This window comes from Apus apus, chromosome 16 (assembly GCF_020740795.1).
Source record: "Apus apus isolate bApuApu2 chromosome 16, bApuApu2.pri.cur, whole genome shotgun sequence".
In the NCBI taxonomy this organism is placed as follows: domain Eukaryota; kingdom Metazoa; phylum Chordata; class Aves; order Apodiformes; family Apodidae; genus Apus; species Apus apus.
The window spans coordinates 9,855,245-9,868,779 of record NC_067297.1 but is presented as its reverse complement, the minus strand read 5'-3'; the positions used below and the strand labels follow the sequence as shown (position 1 = coordinate 9,868,779).

The 13,535-nt window shown below is 36.4% G+C and overlaps 1 protein-coding gene across 2 annotated transcripts in view; it reads right to left on the bottom strand.

The window, feature by feature from the left end:
- The window catches only part of LOC127391527 (transmembrane protein 132D-like), a 231,411-nt gene that overhangs the window by 128,681 nt on the left and 89,195 nt on the right, over positions 1-13,535 (bottom strand). For both annotated transcript variants that reach the window (XM_051634371.1, XM_051634373.1), the window contains one exon: positions 11,634-11,780. In XM_051634371.1, the coding sequence (XP_051490331.1) occupies positions 11,634-11,780 (147 nt within the window). The remainder of the gene's footprint in view (positions 1-11,633; positions 11,781-13,535) is intronic.

The following is a 13,535-nucleotide window of genomic DNA, read 5'->3' as shown; positions in this document are numbered from 1 at the left end:
TACACATATGTAACAAGTTGAATTATTTATTAGTCATAGAAATAATATTTAAAGCTTGACATACAGCTGCACTCAATTCTTTTCAGATTTCTACTGAGGCCTTTGGGGGTTGCGGGGAATGGAAAGCAGCAAAAGTTGTGTGCGCTTCAGTGTAACCACGTCACACTTTTTTTTCCTTGAAGGTTTCTGGAGTTTTCCAAATCCTCACATCTCTAGGCTCAAGTTTTGTTGAAGACCATGGGAATTCAAGCTGTTTATGGTCAGTGCCTTCACATCTGCTTAATACCTCTCAGGGCAACCCTTCACAATGATAGTTGCTGTAACAAAACAGATGCTAGATTCTTGCATATCTACAACAATGTTAAATCCCTCCCAAGTACTATCCATAGAAAATTAAAGGCATTGTTGTATTCATTATTTTTTCTAGGTCTACACTACATGAAAGACCCCCTTCTGCATTCCTCTTCTTTAGTAACCCCTTCTCCTAAAGTAATAGCATCTTTTAACTGAGCACATGACACTGTTAGCTTTAATGTCTTAGTTTTGTAACAATTAAGAAAGAGATATTCAACAGTATAAATTAAAACTTGACATAGCAGACTGTTTGAAGTGTCCTTCAATCTTCTGGGTGATTTTAAATGTTCAGCTGGTTATTTCATTTAGAGATCAGACCAAAGCAACCCTCTTCTCCTCCTCCTTTTTTTCCTCTTGTAAAGTAACTGTGACAGCCTGGAGAAATTTTGTCTATCTTGGTTCCAGCCACTGCCCTGAAGGTGTAAAGCTATAGATGAGTTCAGTACAATTTGTTTCATTGCTTATTTCAGAGGGCATGTAGAGTTTCTTGTTCCCCTGGCTTAACAGGCAAATTGACATTCTAATTTTGGAACAGGAGGGTTGCTCACACTCACAGACCAAAAATGCTGCTTTACTGATGGATTTAAGTATAGATTTTTGCATCTTAAAACCATAGCATCCAAGTGATTTAGAACTTGTCATGAAAAATGGTATTTAAGAAAGTTGCCCCACAGCCAGGTGTTTAAACAACAATCTGCAGGTAGCTTGCTCCTTGGGAGATCACAGTTTAAAATAGCTCTGGTTAACCTTCCCTAGAGCGTGGCACACTGTAGCTGGTGATTGGCCTGATTTTGGAGGCAGACAGCAGGCAGGTCTTAACAGCCTTGCTGCTTTCCCTGGAAGATTAGTGCCTCTCAGTTGGCCATGGGGCTCCTCTGTGTGCTGTGGCACTGAACCTGACCCCCTGCTCACATCATCATCATCTCTCCCCTTTGGCATAAGGAAAGCAGCATTCCTTTCTTCCCTCTGTCCTGCCACCTGATTCTGTTCCTTGGCAGTGTCCTAGCATGGTTTGGTTAGTGCCCAGGACACATTTGCCCTGATAACATCCCACCTGTGAGACTCAGCTCTGCAGAAAAAGTGAATATAGAAAGAGAGAACCAAGAAAAAGCTCAAACACACACAATTTTGCTCTGCTTACAGGTGAGAGAATGGCCACATTAGCTCCCAGGAATGCCCCTCCCCTCTCTGAAGCACCTCAGCTAAAAGAAAGACTCCTAAACAGCAGGAAAAGCAGATCATTCATAGCTCCAGTGCTCTAGAACTAGGGAACCTGAGCAAGCAACACAGTATTAACATCCATCTGTAAAGTATTTTAACTGTTACTACCAGATTTTTAGCTGCATTTACGGACTGCTCTAGCTGGTCTGCATTTATTAAAACTATATTAAATGAATGTTAGGGCTGCAAATCAAGAATTGTAGTTTAGCCCCACATTTCATTATAAAGTTCACATTAATACAAATATTGTCTTTTCCTCTTAGTCTCCATCTAAATATTTGCTTTCTTTAAGGCCCATAGCACATCTCTTCCTTCTCCACTTCCAAAAATTCCATTTATTTTATTTATTTTTTTGTTGTTATGGAAAAGTAAATAGTCTCTAGAGTGAAAAGGGGATGAGGATCTGCTGACCCCTCTTTCACCCAGCTGGCCAGCAGATCTATATACATGGGATTCTGCTTGCCAGCAAATAATTCTAAGACTTGTTGTACCTGTCTTAAGTTTTATAACTTAATTATTCTGCATTTCCTATCTTCTTGACAGAAGCATCTGGATTACCATTAGCAACTCATTAGGACTTTCTCAATGTGGGTACAACTTGCAATAAAACTGTAGATTAAAATCTTTATTTGTGGTTTATCCAAAATAAACAGAAAGATATTTCTTATGCTTTCAAGCGAGGATTCAAACACTGGCAAGGTAGGTATCATTTTGGATAAACTTTGGATCGTGCATCCAAAATGCAGAACTGCATTTTGTTTTCCCTATAAAAATCTGCCCACATTTTTCCAAACCATAAGTCTTGGGGAGCAAGAGACACACACACACACAATTTTGAAAAATAAAGAGAATTCTCATAATTTGTCTGCCAAATTCTTCTCTGTTCATAATCCTACGGAAAAAGAACCAAGTGTTCATGTAAGTAAAACTGGTTTTAATGAATATGTATGAAAGATTAGTTCTAAGACGTCCTAATTTCTGCAACTTTTGAAAGCTTCTCCATTATGGATGTTGACAAATGCATAATGTATGTACAATACATAACACATTGCATGTACATTGCATTTCTTAATTCTGTGACAATAATAAAGTATTACAGTCTTCTTTTGTTCCCTTATAAGCCTTTTGCTTTCTTTGCCCTAACTACTTCACACAAAGATCTCCATGAGTTTGTAAGAAAATTAATTGCTTCAACAATTAACAGGAAAATGCATCTCAGAGGAAACACTTCATAATCGATCTGTTTCCAGGTACAATATTTGCCACTTAGGAATAGATTAATTGGATTTTAAATTATTCAAGGTAATTATTTTCTTTCTAGTATAAAATTAGATGTAAGATTCAAATAAACTGAAAATGAAGAAGTTCCACTCAGCACTTTACACTCTTCTGAGCTCTCAGTGAATATGTTATAGTCCTGTTTTCTAGAATACTGCTTGTTCTGAGCCCAGGGCTTGCTGAATGAGCACATGCCACCATGTCACAGTCAAGTTGTGACTTGCATGTGGCTATACTCTGTGCCACACAGACATATATTTCTTGGTCTCTTGGTACGAAAGCCTTCATGTTTAATGTGGGATAAGAGCACATCTGCATTGCCAATGGTACTATGCAGTCTACTATGCAGACTGGTGCATTAAGGTACAGCTGAAGCTGGAATTATATGAATATCAGAAACAGATGTTATGGGATTAATTTTACAGTTGATTTAGAAAGGCAGCGTGATGCATAGAAGATGAAGTAATATAGCCTAACATTCAGCATTATAAATGGAATTGCTGTCCTGTTCCACAGTCCCTGTTCTGAAGTTCACAAAACCAAGACTTAGGAAAGCTTCCAGTGAATCAAGACTTGGAAAAAATATGGTATCTTGTCAACATCAAAGGTATTCCACTAATACTTCAGCTAAAGCTGAGGACAAGGCAGGCATGCATTCTTGTAATATGCCAGAGAAAAATTTAAGTCAAGCAAAGATAGAGGGACTAGTCATTCATTCAGCTAATTGCACATTTGAATATTAGCTTCAGGTAATTCCTGAAACCAAGAATAATCTTAACATATTTACAGGCCATCTTTCAACTACCAACCTGACAAGGAACTTTAACCACAGAAACATCAGAGCCAGCAGATCCCTACATCTTTGTATCATCAGCATAAATGCAGAATAAGTGGTAGACAGTCTTTGTATCAGATGGTTGCATTCACTAGTGGATTGTGACCTTGCATCATGACCTCCCAGGCTGGTCTTGTATCAAGGGCAAAACAGCAGAGCTGTCAATTATTCAAATTTTAAAGAGTACCTAATGTGAAAGCATATTCATACTTCTTACATGGAAAAACTCTCAGAATTCCTAAGTAATAAACAGAACAGACCCTGTAATTATTCCTGTATTTTCCAAAGAATCATGCAACAAGCCAGTCTTCTTGGCTCCCTTACTTGCCATGGAAGACACAGCCTGGTTCCCTACTCCCACACACTCTAAAATATAGTTTTGTCTACCTTCTTATGTAACATCTTTTCCAAGCATTCCTCTGCTCAGTTTTATGTCAAAACAACATACATAAACACCATGATTCATAAACTTACACAATGAGGATGGATTTCAAATTGAAAGATTCAGACTTTAATAGAGATGCAAATTGAAGTGCATTGAACATTAAAACAGCTCTATATAACACTAAAAATTTATACTGCAGATTACACCTTAGGCTGGAAAACATTTGCAGAAGATGGAGTGTGTTGGCAGAGGTGGAAGTGCTGCTTGTTGCACATTACCATGCAGGGGAGGAATGAATCGCATTACACACTCCTTTCATGTAACCCAAAATATCCAGTGATCACAGACAGCTTTGCCTGTGGAATCTTACAACCCCAGTTTTCTGTCCTGTGGCTGATTTTTACATATATGCGTGTTTGTATGGTGGAATCAATAAAAGACAAGGCATCCTATTGTCCTAACAAAGCCTGATTTCTTCTTTTGGTATAGAAGTTAACAGAAACTCTTAGAAAAGAGGTCTAAGACACAGAACCAGTTCCAAAGAATTCTACACAAATGCCTGGGAGGAAAGGTTTTTCTTGAGTAGAAGAAATAAAATAGCCTTTGGTGCAAGTTGACTCTCAAGGGACTAGCAGACACGAGGAGAATATCTACATACCTCCTGCTCTGTCACACTTCCCACATGACCCAGGGCAAGTTATTAAAGCTTGTGCAGTTACAGTGCATCATAAACCCACATAGCACCTACTTCCTCATTGTCTTAGTGATTAGCTCAGAGCAGCTCCCTGCTCACTCTACCAAATTAAATGGAGCTCATCCTGAGCCTACCTATGGAACTCCATTTCAGTTCATGCACATAAACCCTCATAGGTGATGTTTTGTGTTAGTGTCAGAATTGTCCTTACATATTAGCCCATGCCCTCTCTGCACCCCTATCAAGCTGGGGCAGCAGCCCTATCTTACTCATAGAGGAGGTTCAAAGGCCAAAAGGTGACCAAGGCAAAATAATTAGAGGATGAGTTATATCTGTATCATCAGTTCATATAAACTATCCACAGATCTTCAATATTGTAAATCTAACTTGTTCATGTAATTAATAAATCTGTACATTAAGAGCTGAATCCATAAAATTACTCAAATCCCAGTGAACTTCAGCTTTGTACTAGCATTTAGAATTTACTTTGGATTAGCTTTACAATTTATATGGATGCTAGTTTGTACAACATAATTCTCTTAACCTTCTGATCCACACTCTGCTGTATGTCAACTTATATGTTACAGCTAGAACTAATGACTTTTTTCAACCAGAAAATAGGAATCCCCATGACTCAACAGCAACAGGTCTATTTTCAGCCTCAGCTCATATTTTAAGTCATCCACTCACTTTCCAACTCTCTCAGTAATTAGCGTTACTTCTTACAAGATTTCCTCTAAGGAAAAGAAAATCAACAGCACCATTAGTGATAATGTCACAAGACACACTTTTGCATTTCATATTAGGTTTTTAATAGACAGGAGATTACTTACTTGCTGTCTCTTTTGTAACAGTTAGCAAACTGGTTTTGTCCCACTGGAATTCTTATTCTGAACCTTGGGGCTACTAAAGGTTTAAGAACTACAGTGCTAAGTACCACAAACAGAGCAAGCATCATGATGATGACAACAACTCTTAAGGGGAATACTTTCTCCAGAAATTTAAAAAGGTATTTATCACGCTGGGTATAACCAGGGTAAAAAGAAAGGAACTAAATGTGCTTGAGGTTGTCCAGACTGATGGAACTGTCCCTTACCTACTTCAACATCATACAAAAAGAAAGACACCTCCTCTGTGAGGGAGGTGGCAGAAATACCTATAAGACACATATCACTCAGGGAAAAAGAGAAAAGAGAGGACCAGAAACCAATGTACTTGAGAGTGATCTGCTCTCTGTGTCACTGACTTGTTCTCAAATTGCTTAGGCTTAGAGTTTTTCCCTCCAATTGTTTGATTCCCAGTTCTACATGCCAAGAACTCTTTCCTTCCAATTATATGATTCTCATTTCTGCATGTCAAGAACTCTCAACGAAAAGAATTTAAACACTTACTATTATTTCTTGTTTGTAGATTTTACAGAGGCAGATAATTTAATCTGAGCAATTACAGCATCTTCAGAAGCCTCCCTCTAGACAGCTGCTGGCATTTTCAGAAAGTTGTGCTTATCATCATGCTATAGAATCTCATTTTATAGAAGTTACTATATATCAAAGAAAACAAGTCTAATTACCAGCACATCATAGAAAACCCTGTCTTGAGAACATCCTGAAATTCCAAAAGTATAACTCTCTTTTTTTCCCTGTAAGGATTATAATATATTCTCTAGTTACAGGAGCACAGGAATAATCAGAATTTTTCCCATGATTTCTCAGGTTCATTGAACAAACTCCTACCTTTGGAGTTACCACAAAAAAATGTTGATGAAGACAGTAAGACAGCACACCTATTCTCAAATTCCTAGCTAAACTCATGAGCAAGGGAATAGTGAATATCTGTTATATGTTCAGTTTTGATATCACGAGGCAACTTCATATATACAGTACTTTTTGGATCCTTGCTTTGCATCATTATTTGTGTATATAAATAAAAAAATAATAAAATTTAATAAAAAAATACAAAGGGGATATCCTTCCCCCTTCAGATGAGCTAGACAGGAAATTAAACCCATCCCTCCTTACAAAGCATTCTTCCTGCAGTCAAAATCCCTTCTGTTCAAAGCTCTACCCAGGGGTAACAACTGAAATGAGTGGGGAGAGGTTAACCTGATGTTAGCAAATGTGAAACATGGAACTGGTCCAACTGAAACTAAGAAACACCTTCTCAGGTTATCTTCTGCTGTGATGTTGTAGAGGATACAGAATTTCTTTCCAAGGTTTCTGAATACACAGAGGTGGACAGCCTAGAGCAGGCAGCAGAGTTGGATGAGGCATTTGTATTGGGGATGGTTGACAGCCAGTGAATGGCAACAAAATCCTACAGGTGATGGAGAGGTAACATAGGAGTATAAGTAGTACAGGTTTTACTGATCATCTCCTTTATTTTCCTGATTTTTTCTATCTTCTTGTGAACTGTCAAGTCATGTCAAGTCACATTTTAGGTGTACTTCACCTTTATTACTTGTCTTAAGATGATATACATCTAGCAATGATGTAGTTCTGAACGTCACTGACTGCAGGACGTTCTGCTATATAGCTGCACATTAATGTTTTAAAAGGATAATACCGGAATGAAGGAACAATATTTTATCATGCAAATATTAGAGATACAGGAACAAAGTCCACCTCTAAGATGCCAAAAGATTATCTATATGCCTTTAGAGTGCTTTCCTGCAGTCCTTTTTTTTTTAAAAAAAATGAATGAATGTTTCAAACTAGTGACAAAGGCTAATCAGCCTTTTTCTAACAGTTGATGGTTAATATTTCATCTCTTTTCTTTTAATTTGCTTCAAAGTGATAACCATAAACCTTTTTTTCCAGTATATTAGCATTGAGTAGGATGATTTCAAGAAAGATTCTGCAGTTCTTGATAAATAAAATAGTTTTCTTTTTAAGAAATGAAAAAAGTGGGTCAGCATGTGAAAGAATGATGCACTGAGGTTTGGTTAATACAAATTTATTTTACCTCAACGTTTCAAAAGGTCTCAACATCTCTGAGTGCATATTTAAGTTTTCAAATGGGAAATGAGAAATAGAAGATTGAAATTAATTGCTTTCAAACAATGGAATGTAAGCATGACTTCTGAGATGTTTAGTTACTTTCACATCATCATTCTTAGAACCCTAGAGCTTTCAAATAACACAGAAATGTAAAAGAAAAACCCAAATGATACACCGTATGAAACTCTAAAGCTACCGGGGATAAATACATTTAGAGTTGATAAATTCCCATACGTCTAGGAAGTATCAATGGCATTAAACTCTGGCATTTCAGAATCAAATTAATACATTATATCTACCTGATAATATATATCTTAACATATCAGCATCAATGATGCTGAGTGAATACCCAGTTTTTTAGGGCTGAACTATTATTTTCAGAATTAAAGGTATCTCCCTTCTCTCTTTGCTCTCCTCCCACCCAATAATAAACCTTTTTTGCTCTGAACTCACACATCACTTTATCTTTTGAAGAAAAAAAATAATCAGGTCATCTCTTGGGTTACCATAAAAATCCCCAAACACCCAGCCTAGCCCAACCCTTGACCCACTCTGCCTGTCCAGCTATTTTATACCATGCTTGCATATATGCCATCTGAAAGCATATATGATTTCTAAAGTCTTTTTCTTGCTTTTGTTTCATGATGACAAACCCAAATTCATGTGATTCACACATGATGTGTTAGGACAATATACACTAGAAATAATTTTTACTTCATCATGCATTCTATTGCATGGAAAAAATTCTTTCCAAGCAATAATACACCTTTAGTGGAATAGCAAAGAAAAAAAAACCAAAAAACTACTGGTAATGTAAAACATAAAACTATTTTTATGAAGCATGTTGATGAACACCAGCAAGACATGTAATTATTGTGGCTATTACACTGTTATTTATGTTAAATTCATTGATTTTATTGCCTAACAAGCATTTTAGTATTACAGCACTCTTGAGAGTCTATCAAACTTACTGGCAGATGCAACAAGTAAAAGAATGAGGCAATAGCTCATGGCTGTTATGACATGAAAACTAAATGTTAAATAACTGGATTTGAAAATGAAAAATATAGGGCACTAAGGATAATGCTATAAATGTAATAAAAAGAAAGTACTGTGTAGGAAAATCAAGGCACTGCTGCCATATGTTTTCCTGTCCTGTTATTATCTAGTATCCGATTAATTTCTTGTATTATAAAAGTCTTAAGAAAATTATGCATAAATACAGTATAATGAAAAAAATAAAAAAGAGACACACAAGAATATGTGAGGGATACAGCCCAGAAAATACTGTCCTGGTCTCTTACTGTGTCAATATTATCACAGACTGATTCAGTCACTCGTTCTAAAGGAAAATCAGTTTCTCTACCAAAAAAGCAGGACCAGCATCTCCTCCAGTGCTATAGAACTGTAACCCAAGTGGGAAAGCATCAAAAGAAATGCTACCTTTGCAACATTTCCAAGAATAAGCACAGGAGAAGGAAATCGCTGAACAAAGCTTATCCATGATGCAGTTCCAATACATTTGGAGACAAGGCAGCAAATGCTCACAACCAGACATTAAGGTTCTGCACAGAGATGGCCAAGCTTTCTCTAAATATTTTGCACTTGCTTGGAGCAATGGCCTGGTGCCTACCATAAGGCACAGAGAGGAAATAACGTATTCGCCAATGGAATAACAAATATTTGTATCAAAAATCTAAAGTTAATAAATTATTTTAAGAGTATCATGATACCCATTAGTACCTTATCAAAACATTTTGCTTAATATCTCCACAGCAGCTATGGATACAGCAAAGTGTTATCAATCATTTTTTGCAGATGAGGAAAATGCAATAAATCTGCATGTTTTAGCCACCTCAATAATTTTCCAAACCCATCCCACCTAACATCCATCCAGTCCAAAAAAAAATATAGAAGAACCGACACAAATCCAGACCTTCCACTTTTGGTCATTCTTCTCAGTTATCACCAGCACAGCAGAGATGTTCAGTTTTGGGTACCATGAGAAACAGCGTTAACCCAAGAAAATATCCCCTAAATACAATACTCCTTTAATTTCACCTATTTTATTCACCTCATTACCTGAGGATTTAAGGAAAGGTCAGCTACCTTCCAAAGGAAAGAAGTAAAGGATGGCACATATGAGGAAGTATCTCCCTTATTCAATCGCTGTTTAAGTGCTTCCCAAGGGATATTTCTGAGCCACTGGTTAATTCCCATCATACTATTTTCTATTTTTTTTGTTTGTTTTTTTTTGGTTGTCTACATTACAACAGAGGGATGGCAGATAAATGCTTGTCAGAGAACAAAGTTCTGTACAGATGCTACAAGTAGTAACTTCATCTAATAATCTCATGGGTCCGGATTTAGAGTATTACAAAGTTACTATTGCCCGAGATTGAAATCAGAAGAATTGGGGAGAACTTTATAATTGCTTCACCACTAATATGGAACACTCTTGCAAGCCCATAATAAGCAAGGCATTGAGAACTTCACATCATATTTGACAGATGGGCTTAATTAGTTATTCTCATACAGACTCATAATATTTGTTGTTAATATTCATTCTAAAACACCCTGCTGGCTGTGATAATATTTTTATGTTAATCCTGTTACTATGGTCTTTTGGTGCCAAAAACTCTCCAAATAAAATGACTGATATATTTCAGACTTCAAGAAAGAAATGCTCAACCATCCTGGATAAGTTTGTCACTTGCAGAAGTGCCTCCTTAAACCATGAAATTACACCTGTCACAGTAAGTTAGCTTTATTAACAGTATTTTCTGATCCATGTAAAGCTATCAGAAACACAAAAGTATTCAATCTTTAGTTAATTAACATTACCACCTTTGCATTCATGTGATCAGATCTCTGATTTTTAAAAGTAATTAAACAATATGCAAACAGAGTTTGTTGAATTTCTAAATAAACAATGGAGACAAACAATCTGGAAGCAGACATCAATATTTAGTTGTTATCCACGGTGCATATTTAGTGACACCAAACGTATATTGATAAAGAAAGACTTGCTTTAAAAAAAAATGCTGAGCACACTCTTCCCATACAATGCTTGATCTTACTTCTGGAAATTAGTAGATATGACTAAATTTAACAAAGAAAGCAGCACACTGAGAAATATATTGCAAATATCCTACATTTGTTTACAAACAGGAAGACATTCTCAAAAGTGAGAAAACCACAAAATCTCAGCTGGGAACTCAGGTAGAATAAACCAAACCAGAAGTTATATGAGTTACACATACACCTTGTCTACACTTGATTTTCTTTCAAATAAAATCTAATATGCATCTAAGCTCACATTTATTTTAATAAATATGAAGCAATGCTTACACTCTGTATGTGTAAGTACACAGAATCCACAATGACCCTCCCAAAACAAAACCCAAAACCACCAAAACAAAAAATACCACATAGCCAAACCCCAGCTCATAAAAACTCCCAAACAATAGTAATTAAAAACAAACAAACCACAAAACAAAACCAAAAAACACTCCACTACAAACAGCCCTATAATCACCCCCTGTTAGCATGCCTGGCAGCAAATAATTTGAAGAGATTAAACTAGTTGCAACCAAGTTCTAAGATATGGGAAGTGTTCTTCAAAATGTGATGTAAAAATAATATTTCCTGTAAATCTTATCTTTCTTTGATTTTTAGGATTGAATAACTCTTTGTTTAAAGTGCACGTGGTAGAATTAGCATTGCACCACAAAATAAAGACAGACACAGCTTTTCCAAAAGCATATTCATCAGGAACTAAAATAAGACTTATTAAAAACATGGCAAAATTCTTTGAAAAGGAAAAACAACCATCAGTTATTAAAAGGTAGACTGCTGGAAATGACCTACCTGTTTTCAGAGGCAGCAGATTTCCTCTGGCAAACAATAACAGCTGGTGGATATTTCCCAGTATAATCCATGCTCTCTCTGATGTCCCACATGTATGGGCTGCTGGCTCTTACACTGAAGATATTCACACCTTTCTTCACCTTCGCCCTAGGAGAAACAAGAGGATATTTCTCTGATTAGATACAAAATGTCAGCTTAATCTGTTACTTATTTCTTCATTATTTTCTCATTACTGTCCCACAGAAAATGCTGCCGCTCATTAGAGTTCAAAAGTATCACAAGGAAAAGAGATGAGAGAATTAATTAAGAATTCCATAATTCAAAAAAGTTGTATCAAGACAGAAATCTTATTGAGCTAATGATAATTACAGCTTTAGGCATAGATAAATTGTAGAGTAGATATATTCTGGAGCACCCTCCTCACGCTCCTGCTTTATCATAATCCACACTCTGGGTACCACTGTGTTAAGGCTCTCTTTTAAATAGAAATTATTGTATTGGAGAGTAAAGTATCGGTTTTGTCCTCAAAATAAATCTGTTTGTTACTGGGGCATATATCTAGAGTGGGGAGCTGGAAAAACACTGTTATATCTCATACCAGAAGCAAAATCTACCTTGTTTTCTCCCCACCCCACCTCATATTACTCAAATATGACTTTTCATATATTTGCTCTAATTTTAGTCATCTTTCTGTGTCCATATTTCTTCATTTTCTTATAATACTGTTGGGTTTAGCAGTCTGATCAGCTAAGATCATAAAAATATTATAAATATTTCAATTTTTCCAAAAGTGAGGGGTTTCTTGAGGAGTCTCATTCCATGTATGAGGTTAAATGATAGGTAAAGCTGCATGAGAAAATGTTACAGTGATGACAACTGGGCTGGCTCCTACTGAGAATTATGTTCTGGTTGTCATGTGTTAGCAAAATATTTCTGATTTTGAATCACCCAGTGGAGAAGAGGAACAATATATATCTAAAAAACAAAGAAAAAAATCTATTTTGTTTCCTCTTAGCAGGTGTTGCAATCCCTAATTTGTTCTCTCCCTTTCTCCATCTAAATATCTAATTATGTATCCTAAAGCACTAATGAATTAGTCTACAGCTATATAATGTTGGCCAGTTTACTGAATTAGGAGCTTCTGGTGTAAACTTTTGGTTTCTGAATGTGTTTACAATAACAAAAAGTCCACAGTGGTCAAACAGCCTCATATATGAGCTGTCAGGAAATGAAAGTTTAATTATATTTGCTTAAATCTCATGCACAAAATCCATTCAGTGTATGTCAAGTTCTCAATTCTGGGCAAAAGAACAAAAAGGTATGAGATTTTCTGTATAAACAGCTGCTGCCATGCAGAGATGCTAATATCAGTAAAACAAGCACTATCATCTCTGCCTCTGCATGAAATTACTTGTGAAATCTTTGAAGGACAAAATCCACACAGATGTTTTCAGAATAAAAAGCCAAAGAATTTCTTCAACTGTATTTGGACAAAGGGTTATATCTCATTTCTTCTATCACTAAACTAAAAAGCAGTGACTGCAATTTCCTTAGTACACATGCAGGCTGCAAATTTGTGCTCAAGTTCTTCCATGCTAGTTTCACAAAACATATTTTAAGCAGGTGCAGTTACCGCTCCTAGACCGCAAACCTCCTTCAAGGACAAGAGGTCAGTGGTCAAAGACGAGTGGAAATTAGACTGCACTGCTAGCATCTTAGACAAAGATCAGAAGACAGAAAAAAAGCTAGACAATCTGGATGCCACATTTCTTGTCATGTCTTTAGCTATTCCTAGAGACCAGCTTCTGCTCCTGCCTTTCTGTTCCACCTCAAGAAAGGAAAACTGCTGGATGTCAAATAAGACAAATGATAGAAAAACTGCTCCCACTTTACAGTGAAACA